This window comes from Mobula birostris, chromosome 17, assembly GCF_030028105.1.
Source record: "Mobula birostris isolate sMobBir1 chromosome 17, sMobBir1.hap1, whole genome shotgun sequence".
Taxonomy (NCBI): domain Eukaryota; kingdom Metazoa; phylum Chordata; class Chondrichthyes; order Myliobatiformes; family Myliobatidae; genus Mobula; species Mobula birostris.
Genome location: NC_092386.1, coordinates 38309836 through 38325938, shown reverse-complemented (window position 1 = coordinate 38325938; position 16103 = coordinate 38309836). Strand labels below are relative to the sequence as shown.

Below are 16103 nucleotides of genomic sequence, written 5' to 3'. Positions count from 1 at the left end.
CAAGAGCATCTGATACAGCAAAGGCCATGAGATCAAACAGCATCCCACAGAAAGAATGGTGCTCTAGAATAGCCATACTTCGAGCCAAGCAAGTTCAGGATGCAATCAACATTGTAACTTGCTGGACCATGAGGGAAAACTGTCCAGATGTGCCCCACTGACAAAACACAGGATAAATTTGAGCTGGCTAATTATTCTCCTCTTAGAGTCACTGTATGGCTGGAGGTCTGTCACTTGCAGCATTCCACAAGGAATAGTGCTGAGACTGAAGTTATATATAACTAAATAAATGAGTTGGACAAAAATGTAGATGGGTTGAGTTCACAGATAACAAAAATTGTCAGAGCTGTAGACAGTGAAGAAAGCTTAGAAAGGATACAGCAGAATATAGAACAGATACAGCCATAGATGGATAAATGGCTGATCAAGTTCAGAGTGGGTGGTGTTGTACTTTGGAAGCTCAAATACAAGGAGAAAGTATTTGCAGAATCCTCAACCGAGAAACCCCGGGATCCAAGTTCACACATCCTTGAAAGTGACAATGCATGTAGAATAAGACGACGCATGGCATGATTCTCTTCAGCACCAGGAGACATAGAACAGGGGTCCCCAACCTTTCTTGCAACACGGACCAGTTTATTATTGACAATATTCTTGCGGACCGGTCGACCCCGGGGGGGGGGGGGGGGGGAGGGTAGGGTTGCCAACAGACAAGAGTAGCAGTCAGATACGTTGTGCTTTCCCCGAGAAAGACTACAATGACCATGAAGCCTTGCGCCGGCACCAGTGTGCATGCGTGTACATGCCGATTTTTTTTCTACAAATCGTTTTTGCCGATTCTGTATGGGGGGGGGGTGTTAATCATGACCAGAATGTAGGTGATAAGTGGCTAATACACTCAATTTCATTTCTAAAAGGGTTTATCTAATTAATTTAATATTAAACACACAGCGCATATTTTCCTCGCATGAATATAGTGATAAGTCAATTATCAGGGGAGGCCAGGGGAGCTTGAAGTAAGTGTTGAATGAAATTCCAGTAGAAGTGGTAGAGGCAGGTTCAATTTTATCATTTAAAGAAAAATTGGATAGGTATATGGACAGGAAAGGAATGGAGGGTTATGGGCTGAGTGCAGGTCGGTGGGACTAGGTGAGAGTAGCGTTCGGCACGGACTAGAAGGGCAGAAATGGCCTGTTTCCGTGCTGTAATTGTTATACGGTTATATAAGTCAATAGCATCATAACATTTTAAGTAACGTTTGGATATTAAACACACAGCACATATTTTCCCCGTATGAACATATAAAATCATTGCAACACACCAATATCGCTGAATCAGTGGGAGCCCTGGCTGAATACTTGTTCCCTGCAACAAGACGGTGCCATCGAGGGGTGATGGGAGACAGCAATACTCGAAGGGGGTTCCTTATGTCCAGTCTATTCTGCAATTTAGTTTTTGTTGCATTCACTGCAGAGATATGTTGGAAATGGAAGCAACATTTTCAGTGCTTTCGTGGCTATCTCAGGATATTCAGCCTTGAGTTTGTTCCAGAATGCCAGCAGAGGTGTTATGTCAAACATACTTTTCAGCCCGCAGTCATTTGCAAGCTCAAGGATTTGATCTTCTTCCCGCGCTGACATGGATGACGCATGGGTAATGACCTCGCGTGCATACAAGTTCAACAGTGAACGTGACAGGGAATGAGGAAAGGTGCAGCTGACTCATATCGCCAAATCATTATCGTTTCCTCTCGGTCCTGTAGCACATGTTTTGCGGCCCGGTACTGGTCCGCAGCCCAGTGGTTGGGGACCGCTGGCATAGAATATAAAAGTTAGGTAGCCACTTGCAGTCATATAAAATGTTGCTTACACTGCATTTGGAAATATTGTTTACATGACTATTGCAGTAAGGAGGTGAAGGCTTTGAGGAAGGTATCAGTTATATGCAGAGATTGTACAAACTTGATTTCTTTTCTCTGGAATATCAGATGCTGAGAAATCTATAAAATAATTAAAGGCTTAGATAGGATAGACCAACGTAGGCCATGCCAGATTTCGCAAGGGCCACAAGTGGAAAAAAAACAAGAAAATAGGGCAAGTTTACTGCTTTGATAATATATTACTAAAATATAAATAAAAAATAATTTTCTGTAATTTGATTGGAACCCTGAATGAAATGAATGGAAAAATACGCAAGATGATGCAAATTAGGCAGCAAAAAAAAACTTATCCTGTGTTGGAGGTGGGAGGGGGGCAGGGACGGAGAGTGAGGGGGTTGTGGCACATCAACCGCTATCTCTGCTCCTGCTTAACAATGCACAAGTCATGTTCACACCCTATAGGGCAGCCCACCGAGTCCCATTCCATATCCACCCCGAAATCACAAACTGCAGATTGGCCTTGCTGCAGACAGCTGCACCCAATCAGCCTGTATACAGCAGCGGCTGGTTCTGTATGTCTTCCTCTGACCCATATATAAAACGTGACATGAAGTTACTACATCGAGGTGATCTGCCAGAAACGACTAAACTGCAGAGAGGCAAGAACTTGTGAAGTCTACCACTACAACTTCCATACTGATACTGATCATATTTTGCAAGGAAGTTCAATTCACTCTTTTTGGTGAGTACACATTCATTATTGCCACATAGAATATACATATATGATAATGAAGCCATTCTGCTGACACCTGGTAGGTTTTTGAATGTTGATCAGGCCACTGAAGAAATGCCTTTTGCCCCAAAGCTTAAGACAAGTTACCAAAGATGAAACTGTTATTGAAGCAGTCAAGAGCTATTTCTTGGAAAAGAACATTCAGCTGGAAATAATGGCTTATGCAACTGATGGTGTTGTTTTGATGGTAAGTAGATAGAAGATTCATTGCTCGTTTAAAAAAAAGCCGTGCCTGATGTTTTTCTGCATACACTGTCATCCACCGTCAGCATTCGGTTGCAAAAAATTGGAGGACATTTACACACAGCCTTGCTGCTGTACTAATGGATATCAACATCAACAAATCAAATGCACTTCATGATCGTCTTTTTCAACAACTTTGTAAGGAAACAAAGAAGATTTTGAACAGCTACTAATGCATACAGAGATTCAATGGTTATCATAATATAATTGCCTTCGTTGCTCTGTTGCACTTTGGGATATCATAATAATTCCAAGTGACAAGCGGCTTGGAGAACAAATTGTCACTGCCAAGTCTGACATATTTTACTTGTCAGATATATCTGAAAAACTATTCATTAAACTATTACAAGGGAAAAATAGCTGTAATCTTATATCATGCAAAGAGGCTAACTACTGCTTTCCCAGGAAAACTCAAATTTTAGATTAGATTATGAGGACACACAGTCTTTTGTTGCCATTTAGTAATGCATGCATTAAGAAATGATACAATATTCCTCCGGTGTGATATCACAGAAACACAGGACGGACCAAGACTGAAAAACTGACAAAAACCACATAATTATAACATATAGTTACAACAGTGCAACAATACCATAACTTGATGAAGAACAGGCCATGGACACAGTAAAAAAGTTCAAAGTCTCTTGGAAGTCCCAAATCCCACGCAGACAGAAGGAAGAAAACTCTCCCTGCCATGCCCGACCACAGTCCGACCGAGTCATCCGAAAACTTCAAGATCTGATCAGCCCTCCGACACCGAGTACCAAGCACCATTTCTGCTGAACGCTTCAATTCCAGCCTCGGTCGCCAGCAGCAGGCAAAGCCGGGGATTTTGGGGCCTTCCCTCTGGAGATTCTCGATCGCACAGTTGCAGCAGCAGCAGCGAACTGGGCATTTCAGAAATTTCTCCAGATGTTCCTCTGTGCTTCTCACGTCTGTCTCCATCAAATCAGAATTGTGCACGGCATCCTACTTACAAATATGATACCATTTCACCAGAGAGCAGCACGCGCTGCGTTGCGCCACCATCTTCTCCTCCTAAGCAGCAACAATATTGGACATTACGAGTTTATGGAATTTCCTTCACTGGCCACTCTTAAAATAGAATTGCAAGATGAGGATCTGATTGTATCTCTTGATCATTTGAAACAACTGTACAGATGGAATTTCAGTTCAGAGACCTGCTGCAGATGCATATTCCAGATTGGTTGGTGGATCCATTTGGGGTGAATGTGAATGATGTTGACACCACATTACAAGGATATCTTATTGAGTTGCAGAGCGTGATAACAGCTCAAGCAAAACTTCTAGATAACCAGATTATAAGAAAATAAGTTTCCACAGCTCTGGGAGAAAGCAAAGTTGTTTTTAAATTGGATTTCCCACCTCTTATCTCATTGAATGGGGTTTTAGTTATGCTCTTCACCTACTAACAAAAGCTTCCAGCAGTTTTGATGTTGTGAAAAGAGGTGATCTTCAAGTTGCAACCAGATATTCAAAAACTTGCTAGTTTGCATCATTCACAAGGATGTCACCTAATACCCAAAGTAACAACATGAAGTGCATTTTCATTGCTGGTGGGAAATACACATATCCTGTTAAATATTGACTGTGTATTACATTGACCAAAAATACTTACACAATGCCCAGAGAGGAAATTAAATGTAAGTCACAAGTGGGCCACAAACAAAAAAAGGTTGAGAACCACTGGGATTGACAATCTTTTCTAAAAGTTGTGTAGGACAAGTTTTATTTTAAACAGAGTGGTATGTGTGTAGAATGCTCTAGCAGGGTGGTAGTGGAAGTAGATCCATTCAAGAGGCTTTTAGATAGCTACAAGAATATATGGGCAATGTAGGGATATGGATGACATGCAAGGAGAAGGGGTAGTTTAATTTAGCATCCTGGGCTAAAAAGACCTGCTTCTGTGCTGTACTGATTCATGTGCTAGCTGGCAGATTGGAAGATTGTTAATATATCCATTTTTTTTAAAGAAAGGAATACAATAGACAAGGTAACTAAATACCAGGTCATTTAACAATCAGGAGATATTACTAGAAAAATCTGAATGACAGCATGGCAAATAACCTTGGACTAAAGGGAACGTTGTATCAAACCGACTAAATTTAAACACGCAAGAGATTCTACAGATGCTGGAAATCTGGAGCAACAGACACAGAATACTGGAAAAATTCAACAGGTCAGGCAGCATCTATGGAGAGCAATAAATAGTCAACATTTGACGCCAAGACCCTTCAGCAGGACTGGGGCGGGGGGTGGGAAAAGTGGGAGAAGCCAGAATAAAAAGTGGGGGGGGGGGGTGGAGGAGACAAGGTGAGGTGGAAAGTGGGTGGGTGGGGATGAACTAATAAACTGGGATGTGATAGGTGGAAGAGGTAAAGGGCCGAACAAAGAGGAATCTAATAGAGAGAACAGTGGATCACGGAGAATAACAGGACATGGAGGATATCATTTATATATGGTCTTTGTGGATTTTAGCAAGGTGCTTGATAAAATTCAGCACAACAAACCAGATATTACATTAAAAATAAACATTTTATTTATTCATTTCAGAATACGTACAAATGTCACTGTCATCTATTAACTGCTTTAGCAAGATGGTAGTCATTCACCTTCTTAAATCAGTATGGAATGTTTTCTATAAAGACAATTTTCCATAATTTCATAAAATGGGAATAAAGAAACAACAATCTCCAACTCATGCTCTTGCCTTTCTGATCATTTCCAGAAAAGGGACAGAAACTTAATCATTTTATATTTCTCTTAGTCATTTTATATTTCCCATGTAGCCCAGAGTCTGAGCATTCCCACAAGAATCATCCCAGCACTTTTTTTCCCCCCTGTAATCTATTCCCTCTCATACTAAACAATTTCCCGGTTATTCATCTGCCACCTTTCTATACCTCAGGTAGTTCACAGTAGCTAATTCATATACCAGCATCTCTATGATATGGGAAGAAAGTTCACAGGAGAAACACATAGTCTTAAAAATAACATCCAAATTCATGCAGCTAACACTCTAGGTTAGAAGAGAAGATGGATCACTGAAGCTTTGTGGCAGAAGCTCTGAATGTTGCGTTATCGTGTCACCCACAATTCAATGAAGTCGTTGAATACAACAACTTCCTATTGCTACAAAACTGATGCTAAAGAATTTTGAGGCATCCATGTACTGCATCATTCAACAAGTACAGATACTGAAAATTAATTTACATTAACCATTCATTCTGCAAACATCTGGAGGAAATATAAAAAATTAAAACAAGCCAAATCAAACAATTGCCCAAAACATATGGAAGATAATTAGCTTCGTCTAGGTATATTTTTGTTTTTTATATACATGCACACACATACTCTATCAGTGATGTTGTCTGAGATATCTGGGAATAAATATCAAAAGGACATTCCTGTGCTGTTTTGCTGAAGGATGATGCAAAAATTAGATGTCTGTGTACTTTTCCTTTTTCATTACTACATTTGAAAATCAGAAGAACATAAGCATATCTTTCATTAAAAAAAAGTACAAGCTCCTGCAAGATAGAAACATACTAGAGCTTTGACCAGCCGTCAAACCAGACATCAGAAGTTTTGACAAGAGGGGACTTCAATCAGGTCCACAGCCTGAGGATAAAAGGCAGTAGTGGGTTGCTACAGCGAGAAACAGATTTGACCGGTGACCAGTTAGCATTTGGGTTTGATTAGCAAGAGAAAATTAAAGGAAGGCAGGAGCAAGTGAAACTGCCATCATCGCAGCGGCCAGAATAGACATAAGAGTGGCAACCTTGAGACTTTAGCACTTTGAGGCTTTAACGAAGTGAGGCTTCAATCAAAGAAAGCAAAGGAAAGAGAAGCTTAGTTTTTTTTGTCCTCTTTTTTTATATCTGCTCAGCTAGAACAATAGAGATGCCAGGCAGGATAGTGGAATGCTGCTGTTACAGGATGAAGAAAGGCAAGGAGACCTCCAGTATCCCTGATGACTACAACTGTGAGAAGGGCCTCCAGCTGCAGCATCTAACAAACCGCATTAAGGAGTTAGAGCTAGAAATGGATGAATTCTGGATCATTTGGGAGGCTAAGGGAGTGATAGATCGGAAACAGAGAGGTGCTTGCACCCAAACAGCAGGACATAGGAAACTGGATGACAGTCAGGAAGGGGAAAGGGATTAAGGAGCCATTGCAGAGTACCCCTGTAGCCATACCCCTCACAACAGGTATATCACTTTGGATACTGTCAGGGCGGGATGACGTACCAGAGTAAAGTCACAGTGGTCGGATCTCTGGCACAGAGACTGCCTCTGTGACTCATAATGGTGGGGGGGGGGGGGGGAGGTGGGGAGGAACAAAGAGAAGAGGAAAGAGGCACACTGTGGTGATAGGGAGTTCATTAGTTAGGGAAACGGACGAGAATGAGATTCCCAAATGGCATGTTGCCTCCAGGGTGCCAGGATCCAGGATATCTTGGCACTCCTCAGCATTCTTAAGCGCGAGAGTGAACAGCAAGAAGATGTGGTCCATGTAGGTACAAATGACATGGGTAGGATGAGTGACGGGGTTCTGCATAGGAAGTTCAGGGAGTTAGGTGCTAAGTTAAAGGGCAGGACCTGCAGGGTTGTGATCTCAGGATTGCTACCCATGCCATATACTAGTGAGACTAGAACGAAAAAGATTATACAGTTTAATATGTGACTAAGGAGTTGGTGTAGGAGGGAGAGCATAAAATTTTTGGATCATTGGTCTTTCTTCCAGGTAAGGTGGGACCTGTACAAAAGAGACAGTCAGCAACTGAACTGGAGGGGAAGTAATATCCTAGCGGGAAGGTTTGTTAATGCTGCACGGTGGGGTTTAAACCAGAGTTGCAGGGGGATGCGAACCAGAGTGCCAGAAAGTTGGTATTTGATGGCTCTGGGCCTGTATTCACTAGAACTCAGAAGAATGAGGCATAACCTCATTGAAACCTATTGAATCGCAAAAGGCCTTGACAGAGTGGATGTGGAGAGGATGTTTCCTATGGTAGGAAAGTCTAAGACCAGAGGACACAGCCTCAGGACAGAAGGGTGCCTATTTAGAACGGAGATGAGGAGGTATTTCTTTAGCCAGAGAGTGGTGAATCTGAGGAATTCTTTGCCACGGGCAGCTATGGAGGCCAAGTCTTTATGTATATTCAAGGCAGAGGTTGATAGATTATTGATTGGTCAGAGCATGAAGGTTCATGGGGAGAAGGCAGGAGATTGAGGCTGAGAGAAAAACTAGATCAGACATGATGGGCCAAATGGCCTAATTCTGCTCCTATATCTTATGGTCTTATACCAATTGTATGCGGGCAAAACAGAATGAGCAGTACAAATAGCCTTCCCCTGTATTTGTAGCTCCATACCCGACCATGATCCAGAACCAAAAGATTAATCACAGCCAATATTTCTGGCAGGCAACAAAACACAAAAAGTTCAATTTCCTATACCAATAATCATGGAAATTAAATTCAGACCCTTGAATTTTTCCTTTAGTACAATAGATAGAGTTTCTTGATATGCAGATTAAAATTTAAAGAGCAACTTACAAATGCATTTTCTTTTACTTCCAGATTATTGAGTACCACGTCTCCTGTAAAAAAAAGGTTAAATTTCAATACAACCCAAGCTTTTCATGTTGAGTGCAGAGTAAATTAACACAAAAAGATAATAATTCAATCGAAAATTATATTTTAATACACAGCATTTGTAACAATTACTAAAGATGGTTCCACAGTTAGGAAATCTTTTCACACAGTGTGATGCATTATCATGGAATATAATTTTTCATTACGAATTTCAGTGGCTCTCCAGTAGGCCTTGGACCACAGTAATATATATGTCAGGCTGCTGTTTATTGATTACAGCTCAGCATACAACACTGACACACCCCCAGTACTAATCAACAAGTTCAGAAACCTGGACCTCTGCACCTCCCCCGCAACCACTTAACTCCCTCACTCATAGAACATAGAATAGTACAGCACAGTACAGGCCCTTCGACCCACAATGTTGTGCCAACCCTTAAACCCTACCTCCCATATAACCCTCCCCACATTAAATTCCTCCATATACCTGTCCAGCAGTCTCTTAAATTTCACTAGTGTATCTGCCTCTACCACCGACTCAGGCAGTGCATTCTACGCACCACCCACTCTCTGAGTAAAAAACCTTCCTCTAATATCCCCCTTGAACTTCCCACCCCTTACCTTAAAGCCATGTCCTCTTGTACTGAGCAGTGGTGCCCTGGGGAACAGGCGCTAGCTGTCCACTCTATCTATTCATCTTAATATCTTGTATACCTCTATCATGACTCCTCTCATCCTCCTTCTCTCCAAAAAGTAAAGCCCTAGCTCCCTTAATCTTTGATCATAATGCATACTCTCTAAAGCAGGCAGCATCCTGGTAAATCTCCTCTGTACCCTTTCCAATGCTTCCACATCCTTCCTATAGTGAGGCGACCAAAACTGGACACAGTACTCCAAGTGTGGCCTAACCAGTGTTTTATAGAGCTGCATCATTAGCCCGCAACTCTTAAACTCTAATCTGCAACTCATGAAAGCTAACACCCCATAAGCTTTCTTAACTACCCTATCTACCTGTGAGGCAACTTTCAGGGATCTATGGACATGTACCCTCAGATCCCTCTGCTCCTCCACACTTCCAAGTATCCTGCCATTTACTTTGTACAGATTTCCCCCACCATCCAAAGGTAGAGCTTTCAGATGAAATGGATCATAAACCGGAATGTTGTAAAGCGAAGAAGCAATTACCATTTATTTATATGGGAAAAATTTGTGAGCAATAACCTACCAAATCATGCCAAATAACACATAAAACCTAAAATAACAGTAACATATAGTAAAAGCAGGAATGATATGATAAATACACAGTCTATGTAAAGTAGAAATACTTCTCTACAATCATTGCCTGCACTGTTCTCCGTAGCGAAAATCTCACGCAAGCGCTCTCGGCAAAAACACGGCGCAAGCGCTCTCCAGTAACCTTTAAGCTATGAAGCTGCCAAATCATACCAAATAACACATAAAAATACACAGCCTATATAAAGTAGAAATAACGTACAGTGTAGCATCACTTACCGGAATTGGGAAGACAGCACAGAGCACACTGATGATGGTGTGTTAGGCTGAGTCGTCGGAGGTTGGGGTGGTGCAGTGGCCCCCACCCTCCAGGCAGCGAACCGATATCAATCTGCGAAGAACGCAGCAGTACAGCGGTAGCCGGGACGCACCCAGCACATCTTTACGAAAAAAGCCAAAATAAGCAAGCTAATTAATTCGGTGCCGCCTGGCATGTAAATGTTGGCCCAGAACAGAGGCGACGCAATCAGCAATTGCCTCTGATCTGGGCCGACATTTATGTGCCGCGCAGCACCTAATTAATTAGCTTGTTTATTTCGGCTTTTTTCTTAAAGATGTGCTGGGTGCCTCCCGGCTACCGGTGCATTCTCCGCGAATCGGAATCTGTCTGTGGCCCGGAGGTTGGGACCACCAGGGTGGTGGGACACTGAGATGTCATCTCATCGCCGTCTGTTTCCATCAAGGCAGGCAGCTCATCTTCTACGTCTGCCTGCCTTGATGTTGAAGGTCGAGGTTCGTCATCTGCTGTGGCTGATGTGGAAGGCTTGAAAAACGACAGTATGCTTGACTGCTTAGCCTCGCGCACTTTTCTATCATACAGTTCTTTGTAAGCACTCAAACCATCCTGCAAATATGCCCTAAACCAATGTACCCTTTCAAAATTAAAGTTGTACTTTATCATTGCAGTGAAAATCTCACGCAGTTGCTTCATGTTCAGTTCCTGGACGACTTCACTTTCGGTCTGTTCGATACTGTATTCGGTTTTGATTGTTATCCTTTCCTCTTCCAATTGCATCAGCTCCTCATCTATCAGTTCTTGGTCATGGGATGCCAAAACCTCAACATCATCATCTTCGTCAACTTCCACAAGCCAAACCCACTTTGTCCTTACTTCGTTCACCACGATCAAAACGTTTAATTATGTCTACTTTCACACTAAGTGTAACACCCTTACGAGTTCTTTTAGACTTTTCCCATACCTTAGAACTCATCTTGCAAACAGCTGCTCACAGGCACGTGTTTAAGCAATGCCGGCTAGAACGCAGTTCCGGGGGAGGAGCGGCTGCTCAGGGCGCGCGGTGCCGTTTTTCGTAACAGTGAAAACACTCTCTGTTAGCAAAAACAGGGAGCTAATGTAGATCTTTCATAACACTGAGGTTTCATAAAGCGAACGTTCGAAAAGCGGGGGACACCTGTACACTACTTTGGGGTTTATCCCTCCAAAGTGTACCACCTCACACTTCTCCGGGTTGAACTCCATCTGCCACTTCTCAGCCCACTTCTGCATCCTTTCAATGTCTCTCTGCAATCTTCGACAATCCTCTACACTATCTACAACACCACCAACCTTTGTGTCGTCTGCAAACTTGCCAACCCACCCTTCTACCCCCACATCCAGGTCGTTCATCAAAGTCACAAAAAGTAGAGGTCCCAGAACCGATCCTTGTGGGACACCACTAGTCACAATCCTCCAATCCAAATGTACTCCCTCCACCAGGACCCTCGCTTTCTGCGGGCGAACCAATTCTGAATCCACCTGGCCAAACTTCCCTGGATCCCATGCCTTCCGACTTTCTGAATAAGCCTACCATGTGGAACCTTGTCAAATGCCTTACTAAAATCCATGTAGATCACATCCACTGAACTACCCTCATCTATATGCCTGGTCACCTCCTCAAAGAGCTCTATCAGACTTGTTAGACACGATTCGTCCTTCACAAAGCCATGCTGACTGTCCTTGATCCTTTAAATGCCCATAGTCGCTATCTCTAAGAATCTTTTCCAACAGCTTTCCCACCACAGACGTAAGGCTCACTGGTCTATAATTACCCGGACTATCCCTACTACCTTTTTTGAACAAGGGGACAACATTCGCCTCCCTCCAATCCTCCGGTACCATTCCTGTGGACAACGAGGACATAAAGATCCTAGCCAGAGGCTCAGCAATCTCTTCCCTCGCCTCGTGGAGCAGCCTGGGGAATATTCTGTCAGGCCCCGGGGACTTATCCATCCGAATGTATTTTAACAACTCCAACAACTCGTCTCCCTTAATATCAACATGCTCCAGAACATCAACCTCACTCATATTGTCCTCACCTTCATCAAGTTCCCTCTCATTGATGAATACCAAAGAGAAGTATTCACTGAGGACCTCGCTCACTTCCACAGCCTCCAGGCACATCTTCCCACCTTTATCTCTAATTGGTCCTACCTTCACTCCTGTCATCATTTTGTTCTTCACATAATTGAAGAATGCCTTGGGGTTTTCCTTTACCCTACTCGCCAAGGCCTTCTCATGCCCCCTTCTTGCTCTGCTCAACCCCTTAAGCTCCTTTCTTGCTACCCTATATTCCTCAATAGACCCATCTGATCCCTGCTTCCTAAACCTCATGTATGCTGCCTTCTTCCACCTGACTAGATTTTCTATCTCACTAGTCACCCATGGTTCCTTCACCCTACCATTCTTTATCTTCCTCACCAGGACAGATTTATCCCTAACATCCAGCAAGGGATCCCTAAACATCAACCACATGTTCATAGTACATTTCCCTGCAAAAACATCATCCCAATTCACACCCGCAAGTTCTAGCCTTATAGCCTCATAATTTGCCCTTCCCCAATTAAAAATTTTCCTATCCTCTCTGATTCTATCCTTTTCCATGATAATGTTAAGGCCAGGGAGCAGTGGTCACTGTCCACCAGATGCTCACCCACTGAGAGATCTGTGACCTGACCCAGTTTGTTGCCTAATACTAGATCTAGTATGCCATTCCCCCTAGTTGGCCTGTCAACATATTGTGACAGGAATCTGTCCTGGAGACACTTAACAAACACTGCCCCCTCTAAACCATTGGAACTAATCAGGTGCCAATCAATATTAGGGAAGTTAAAGCCACCCATGGTAACAACCCTGTTATTTTTGCACCTTTCCAAAAACTGCCTCCCAATCTGCTCCTCTGCATCTCTGCTGCTACCAGGGGGCCTATGGAATACTCTCAATAGAGTAACTGCTCCCTTCCTGTTCCTGACTTCTACCCATACTAACCAGAGTCGGAAATAACTACTCCTCACTGACAATCAACGCTAGCGCACCTCAAGGATGCATGCTTAGCCCACTGCTTTACTCCCTCTACGTCCATGACCATGTGCCTGGGCACAGCTTAAACACAATTTATAAATCTGCCGATGACTGAACTATTGTTGGTGGAACTTCATGTGATGATGAGGAGGCATGCAGGAGTGAGATAGATCTGTTGGTTGAGTAGTGTCTCAACAATGACCATGCACTCAACATCAGTAAGACAAAGAAATTGATTATGGACTTCAGGAAGAGGAAACAAACACCAGTCCTTATTGGAGAGATCAGTAGTGGAAAGGGTGGGCAGTTTCAAGTGCCTGGGTGTCAAGATCTATTCTGGGCCCAACATATTGATGCAATTACATGGGTGGCACAACAGCAGCTACATATCAATAAAGGTTTGAGGAGATTTGGTATGTCACCAAAGACGCTAGCATATTTCTATGGATCTACCATAGAGAACATTATAACTAGTTGCAGCGCCATCTTGTATGGAAGGGCCACTGCACATGATCAGTAAAGGCAGCAGTGAATTGTAAACACAGCCAGCTCCATCATGAGCACTTGTCTCCCGAGCATCAAGGACATCTTCAAAAGGTGATATCTCAAAAAGGCAGCATCCTTCATTAAGGGCCCCCATTATCCAGGACATGCCCTCTTCTCATTGCTACCATTATGGAAGTGGTACAGGAGCCTGAAGACACACACTCAATGTTTTAGGAACAGCTTTTTCTCCTCTGCCTTATTTTTCATGTATACAGTTCCTACAAAAAGTATTCACTGCCCCAGAAGTTTCCGTGTTTTATTGTTTTACAATATTGAAACACAGTGGAATTAATTTGGCTTTTTTTTGACACTGATCAACAGAAAATGACTTGTGCCGAAGTGAAAATAGATCTCTGCAAAGTGATCTAAATTAATTACAAATATAAAACAAAGTCATTGTTTGCATAAGTATTCACCACCTTCAAGTCAGTATTTAGTAGATGCAACTTTGGCAGCAATTACAGCTTTGAGTCTGTGTGGATAAGTCTCTATTAGCTTTACACATCTGGACACTGCAATTTTTTCCCATTCTTCGTTACTAAACTGCTCAAGCTCTGTCAGATTGCATGGGGATCATGAGTGAACAGCCCTTTTCAAGTCCATCCAAAAATTCTCAATTGAATTGAGGTCTGGACTCTGACTTGGCCACTCCAGGACATTAACTTTGTTGGTTTTATGCCACTCCTGTGTAGCTTAGCTTTATGCTTGGGGTCACTGACTTGCTGGAAAGCAAATCTTCTCCCAAGTCAGAGTTCTCATGCATACTGCATCTGGTTTTCCTCAAGTATTTTCATGTATTTTGCTGCATTCATTTTTTCTTCTACCTTCAGAAGCCTTCCAAGGCCAGCTGCAGTGAAGCATCCCCACAACATAACACAGCCATCCCCACAACATGACATAGCCATCACCACGTTTCTTAGTAAGGATGGTATATTTTTGGTGATGTGTGGGTGTTTGGCTTACACCAAACATAACATTTAGTCTGATGGCCAAAAAGCTCTATTTTGTTTCATCAGACCATAGAACCATCTTCCAGCTGAATTCAGAGTCTCCCACATGCCTTCTGATGAACTCTAGCTATGATGTCATGCGAGTTTTCACCCCCAGCAGTGGCTTTCTCTTTGTCACTCTCCCATAAAGCTATGACTGTTAAAGCACTCAGGCAACAGTTGTTGTATGCAGTCTCTCTCATCTCAGTCACTGAAGCTTCTATCCCCTCCAGCGTTGTCATAGATCCTTGGTGGCCTCCCTCACTAGTCTCTTTCTTGCACGGTCACTCAGTTTTGAGGACAGCCTGCTCTAGGCAGATTTACAGTTGTGCCATATTCTTTCCATTTCTTGCTGATTTAACTGTACTCCAAAGGATATTCAGTGACTTGGAAATTTTCTTGCATCCATCTCCTGTCTTGTGCTTTTCAATAACCTTTTTTATGGAGTTGCTTGGGGTGTTCTTTTCTTCATGAAGTAGTTTTCACCAGGATACTGACACAGCAGCAGTTGGACCTTCTAGATACAGATGTATTTTTACTATAACCACCTTGACTGCACACAGGTGATCTCCATTTATCTAATTACATGACTTCTTAAACCAACTGGCTGCACCAGTGATGATTTGTTGCATCATATTAAGGGGGAGTGTGAATACTTATGCAATTATATTCTGTTTTATAGTTGTAATTAAATTTAGATAACTTTGTAGAGATCTGTTTTCACTTGAACATTAAAGACTTTCTGTTGATCAGCGTCAAAAAAGCCATATTAAATCCACTGTGATACACACAAACAAATTATTGCAATTACAGTTTTTCATGTGTTACACTATACTGCTGCTGGAAACAACAGCTGCAAGAAGATAAAGGCAGTGGATTCCAGTCAATTGGGCCATTGGTTAGTCAGACGTGGGAGATCGAGGCAGCTTTTTATTTGGACAACTCTTAAAGGCCAAAATGTATTTGAGAAAATAGCTGGGATGCCCTTCATTTATTTGGGACACTATGCTACTTAATTGGGGCCATTAGACACCACAATTGTGCTTAGAGGGCACAGCTTTCACTGTTCTCACCAGAACACATACACCAACTTGACTTGTTAGCTAATTCTGCTAACAGCCTTGTGACCCAGTGGTGAGAAGGTCAGCTTTCATAAGCAATACACATCTCGTGTCAGTGTGATTTGGGTTCAATCAAACAGGAACGTTAGGATGTTCTAATTGAAGAAACCTTGATTTGAGTGAATGCTGTAAATAGATCATACACCAGCACAAAATTATAAAGAAAGTATATTTACTAAATTTTCAACTTTATCAAATAGTTGAAAGAAGATAAAAGGGCCCATCACAGTTAAACCAGTCCAAATTTGCACATACACGTTGGAGTTCATTACTGTAGTAGTTGGGTGTAGCACTATACTCACGGTGCTGAATTCTCACCACCAA

The 16103-nt window shown here is 42.5% G+C and overlaps 1 protein-coding gene across 3 annotated transcripts in view; it reads right to left on the bottom strand.

Annotated features, from left to right (window-relative positions):
* vps13a (vacuolar protein sorting 13 homolog A) overlaps positions 1 to 16103 on the bottom strand; it is a 300950-nt gene that overhangs the window by 265414 nt on the left and 19433 nt on the right. For all 3 annotated transcript variants that reach the window (XM_072281554.1, XM_072281557.1, XM_072281556.1), the window contains exon 2: positions 8494 to 8537. In XM_072281554.1, coding sequence (XP_072137655.1) covers positions 8494 to 8537 — 44 coding nt within the window. The remainder of the gene's footprint in view (positions 1 to 8493; positions 8538 to 16103) is intronic.